The 5,000-nt window shown below is 50.7% G+C and overlaps 1 protein-coding gene across 2 annotated transcripts in view; it reads right to left on the bottom strand.

The window, feature by feature from the left end:
* pomt1 (protein-O-mannosyltransferase 1) overlaps window positions 1-5,000 on the bottom strand; it is an 18,623-nt gene that overhangs the window by 12,433 nt on the left and 1,190 nt on the right. For both annotated transcript variants that reach the window (XM_030059492.1, XM_030059493.1), the window contains exons 2-4: window positions 2,798-2,925; window positions 2,224-2,330; window positions 1,983-2,033 (exon numbers count right to left, since the gene is read on the bottom strand). In XM_030059492.1, coding sequence (XP_029915352.1) covers window positions 1,983-2,033; window positions 2,224-2,330; window positions 2,798-2,916 — 277 coding nt within the window. In that variant the 5' untranslated portion in view covers window positions 2,917-2,925. The remainder of the gene's footprint in view (window positions 1-1,982; window positions 2,034-2,223; window positions 2,331-2,797; window positions 2,926-5,000) is intronic.

The raw sequence follows: 5,000 nt of genomic DNA, 5'->3' as shown, positions 1-5,000 counted from the left end.
ACACACACACACACACTGCTGGGATACTCTGCACAGAAACACACACACACACACACACACACTGCTGGGATACTCTACACAAACACACACACACACACTGCTGGGATACTCTACACAAACACACACACACACACACACACACAGTTGAACGGCCTGCTGGTAGATTCAGCTGTGACAGACGGGTCAGGTAGGGGTGGGGGTGGGGGCCCAGGTGTTTCACCTGTGAGGTCACTGACTGATCTCCACATGTCAGAAGTAAGAAACTACCATCACGGACATTCCAAACCTTACCATCATGGGACAGCGACACCAGGGGAACACAAGAGCTCACCTTGAGGCAGGAGGGGGGCAGGTGGGTGAGGTCCCGTCAGACAGGGCGCTCACCCAGCCAGGCCACAGAAATGGAGCACAAACACCTGAGGCACTGAGAGCTTGTGAAACTCCTAACTGGACCTTTGTGAAAACAGGATCCAAGCAGAACACCAAAGGAAAAGAAGAAGAAATGAAACGAGTCTCCAGAATCTGAGGAACTCAGGAGGATTCTCACCAAGCCCAGCAACACACCGAGACAGAACACACACCTGAACACAAGAGCAACCTGCTGTCTGAGGAACACGCTGTGGAAGTCATCCTGAACCTAAACACCAACACTGTACAAGCTGATGAAATTCAGTGTACCTCATAATGTTCAAGAAACCCATCTGTCCTGGAAAAGAAGTGTGACAGATTTAGGCTTGTGTGTATTTTAACAATATATTTAAAAATCCATCTGGAGCTAGACCTGCTTTTATATGTGTGTTCACTCCGAGCCCTATCAGACTGCCACACTCTCTCTGTCTCCAGAAGGGCCTGCCAGTGTTGGCTAGCCGCCCCCACTTTGAGCACTGAAACCTTGAAGAGTGGGTCTTTGAAGGCTGAGCTGATATCGGCCCGATTCAGGAAGATCCAGTCGTATGAAACAGCCGAATGCTGACACCAGCAGTGTGGAATACAAAAAACCAAGGTCTTCAAAGGAACTGACACTATTATTTGCAAATGTCAGAAATGGCCCACAGGGAATGAAGTAAAAGCGGACCCTCAGGGGCTGATGGGGCTCTGAACCATGTAAAGGCAGGTCTATAGGTTAAGAGACTGTCAGGCCCCCCAGGGAGCGACTCACTGCCTGCTCTGGACTGGGGTCGTGTTTTTGAAGCTTCCAGCAGGGATTCTGCTGCTCTGGCCTGATCTGGACTGAAGGTGAACAAACACATGACTCAGCACAGGAGGACCAGCTGCTCAGGCCATGACTCTGCAGTTCACCTGCACCTGAAAGAAAAGAGTCACACCTTGCAGAAGCATCAGGTTCATGTCCTGGACAGGAGGACAGACGGTGGACAGAGGAGAGAAGGAAGCGATCTGTGTTCAGGTGGAGGAACCATCTCTCAGCAGAGGAGGAGCTCTCACACACCACCTGTCTCCCACCTGCAGCGCTGTCCTGTCAGCCCCTCACAGGAAGTCCAACCCTCACCCTGGAGTCAGGTGACCCTAACGACCACCAGGTGACCCTAACGACCGCCAGGTGACCCTAACGACACTGACGAGGTGGTCCCTGCAGGGAGGAGCACTAACGAGGCAGCCACCTGGAGAACGTCCCCACAGGTGAAGCAGCTGGGACGTCCCACCTGTCTGTCAGAGCTGAAGGAGAGAAACGTGTTGAGGAACCTGCAGACAGTCCAGCTGAGCTCAGGTCAGCTCCGTGTGGAGGACCAGGAGCTGCAGGACTGAGAACCTCCACACACACACACACACACGCACACACACGCACACACACACGCACGCACGCACGCACGCACGCACGCACGCACGCACGCACGCACGCACGCACGCACGCACGCACGCACGCACGCACGCACGCACGCACGCACGCACGCACACACACACACACACACACACACACAGCCACGAAACTCTGTGCACAAAAACAAACACACAAATATTCCTACCTGCTCCTATTCTGTTCCACAGGAAGTTCCCATCAAATCCTCCGAGGTAGGCTGGAACACACACACACACACACACACACACACACACACACACACACACACACACAGAAACATGAACTTCCAAGTCACTGTGTCATTTCAGATTCAGAATAACACCATCCAAAACACAGCGTGTGTGTGTGTGTGTGTGTGTGTGTGTGTGTGTGTGTGTACATCAGAACTCGTTGCCGTGGTTACTAACCTCCAACGGCCAGGATCATGTGACCGAGGGGCGGTCCGCTCTCATCGATGAAGAAAACTCTCTTCATGTAGAGAGACACAAACTGGCCGTAGTAGACCTCATCGAACCTGCACACACACACACACACACACACACACACACACACACACACACACAGCTCTGTGAATGCTGAAGGTGCAGTGTGTTAAGCTGAACTGAGGAGTGCTTAGATTAAAAAAAACAAACAAACAAAAAAAAAACATGGAATAAGCAGAGAAGTGTCGTGCTTGAGTCTACATGGCTCTCACTGTTGAAGCCGTGATGCAGAGCCTGAAGGAGTCAAATCAGCTGACCGACAGATCAGCTGACCAGCAGATCAGCTGACCAGCAGATCAGCTGTTCACTACGTCAACAAACCATCACCAGATCCTGCAGGAACAAACACAGCCAGCGTGTGACCACGGCTCCGACACGCAGGAAAGACATGTGAGGGATTGTCTGTTAGGAGACTTTTAAGTTGAAGTCAAGCACTCCGACATGCTCTGCCGGGCTCTCACACACACACACACATGTACACACACACACACACACTCACACCACAGCGTTGGGGTAGCTCAGCTGGCTCAGGCGGGTCCAGAAGGCCAGCAGGGTGAGCAGCAGCAGCTCCATGTTGATCTGCACCGTCACCAGCAGGGGGAGCTGCAGCCCCAACATGGCTGACACCTGCACACACACACACACACACGCACGCACGCACGCACGCACGCACGCACGCACGCACGCACGCACGCACGCACGCACGCACACACACACACACACACACACACACAGATGAATGAAAAGATCAGACAGTAACAGAACTTTATTTTCTCACTGCGTCACATGTGAGAGTGAAATCAGCATTTTGAGCCGTTCTTTTTAATTTCCCCAAATATTGAACCCACCTCAGGTTCAGGTTCAGGTTCAGGTTCAGGTTCAGATTCAGGTTCAGGTTCAGGTTCAGGTTCAGGTTCAGGTTTAGGTTCAGAGATCTTATTCAAGTTTATTATCCTGTGTAATACTGGGAGGCAGTGAAAACATCATGAATGTAATGGAAAATAAACTTAATTAATTAAATACTACAATACAAAATACTAAAAAAACAAAAACAAAATAAATACTGTGTGTGGTGAATAAGTGGTTCATGGTGTTTAAACTGGGTCATGTGACTTGGCCCAGTGGTTTGAGCTCCTGAGCTGCTTTAGAGTTCTGGTGATTTTATGACATTCATGTTCTTCCACCACGTTTGGCCTTCCTCAAATCAAGTGCTCCCTTTTAATTTCTGCTCCTGTGAGGTCATTAAACACATCACTGTGAGGTCATTAAACACATCACTGTGAGGTCATTAAACACATCACTGTGAGGTCATTAAACACGTCACTGTGAGGTCATTAAACACATCACTGTGAGGTCATTAAACACATCACTGTGAGGTCATTAAACACATCACTGTGAGGTCATTAAACACATCACTGTGAGGTCATTAAACACATCACTGTGAGGTCATTAAACACATCACTGTGAGGTCATTAAACACATCACAGCAGGAGGATGGAAGATTCTGATCTCTAATATAAGATAGATAGATAGTTAGATAGATAGATAGATAGATAGATTTTTATTGTCATTGCACAATCATATACGTATAATAATGCAACGAAATTAGGGCTCAGTCCTGTCGGTGCAGGGAGAATAGAAAGCATCGTGCATTCTGCTAGTTGAATAGCCAAGTCCAGTAATAGATGGCTGCAGCCATGTCTCTGATATCAGATGGGACGGGGCGGGACGGGGCGGGGCTCCTGGGGGACCGGGCTGGGAACCCAGACAGGATAAACTTGTAGCACAAAGCGAGCAGCCCATCCCCTGACCTGTCTCCCATCTCCTGACCTGTCTCCCGTCTCCTGACCTGTCTCCTGTCTCCTGACCTGTCTCCTGACCTGTCTCCCATCTCCTGACCTGTCTCCCGTCTCCTGACCTGTCTCCCGTCTCCTGACCTGTCTACTGACCTGTCTCCCATCTCCTGACCTGTCTCCCATCTCCTGACCTGTCTCCCATCCCCTGACCTGTCTCCCGTCTCCTCTCTGCTGGCTTTAAATAGGGAGTTGAAGCACAGGTGGACTGTGTGGCGGCTGTAAGGACATGGCTCTGTCCTGCTGTCATTAAGCGAACTGGCCCTCGGCGTTAACGCTGTGCAGTTTATTAATTAAAAGCGTTACACTCATAGTGAGTGCTTTCAGGTTTTTCTGCTATTCAAATGTATTGTCATTATGAAGTGCAGGTAGAGAGCAACACGGAAAGACGTGTGCATTTCCGACAAAAACTGAAAGATTCAGTTAAGTGACAGTGAAGCGCACATGTGGTCAGAGTGTGAGGGACAGCTCAGAGCGTGACCTGCATGACCTGCAAGAACACCTTTACTGTCAGAGACACGAGGAACACTAGTCACCTGACCCACCTGTGCCACGCGCTGCAGCGACTAGGAGAGAACGACCCTGTCGCCGGTGTGAACCAGGACCAGGACCAGGACCAGGACCAGAACCAGAACCAGAACCAAGACCAAGACCAGGACCAGGCGGCGGAGGTCCCGGTCAGCCGCTGCTTAAACTCCCTGGCTGTGTCCCAGTTCAAAGGCTGTGCGCTACCTAGGTCGTATTTGTAGGCTGCTTACGTCACGGCGGAGCGACGAGTGCTGTCCCAGCTCAGTTTCACCGCGTGGGGTCCTGATAATGCAGCCCACAGATCCAGCCTGTTTTTCACTA

The sequence above is a fragment of the Myripristis murdjan genome, chromosome 9 (genome assembly GCF_902150065.1).
Source record: "Myripristis murdjan chromosome 9, fMyrMur1.1, whole genome shotgun sequence".
NCBI lineage: Eukaryota > Metazoa > Chordata > Actinopteri > Holocentriformes > Holocentridae > Myripristis > Myripristis murdjan.
This window is presented reverse-complemented; position numbering and strand designations above follow the sequence as displayed.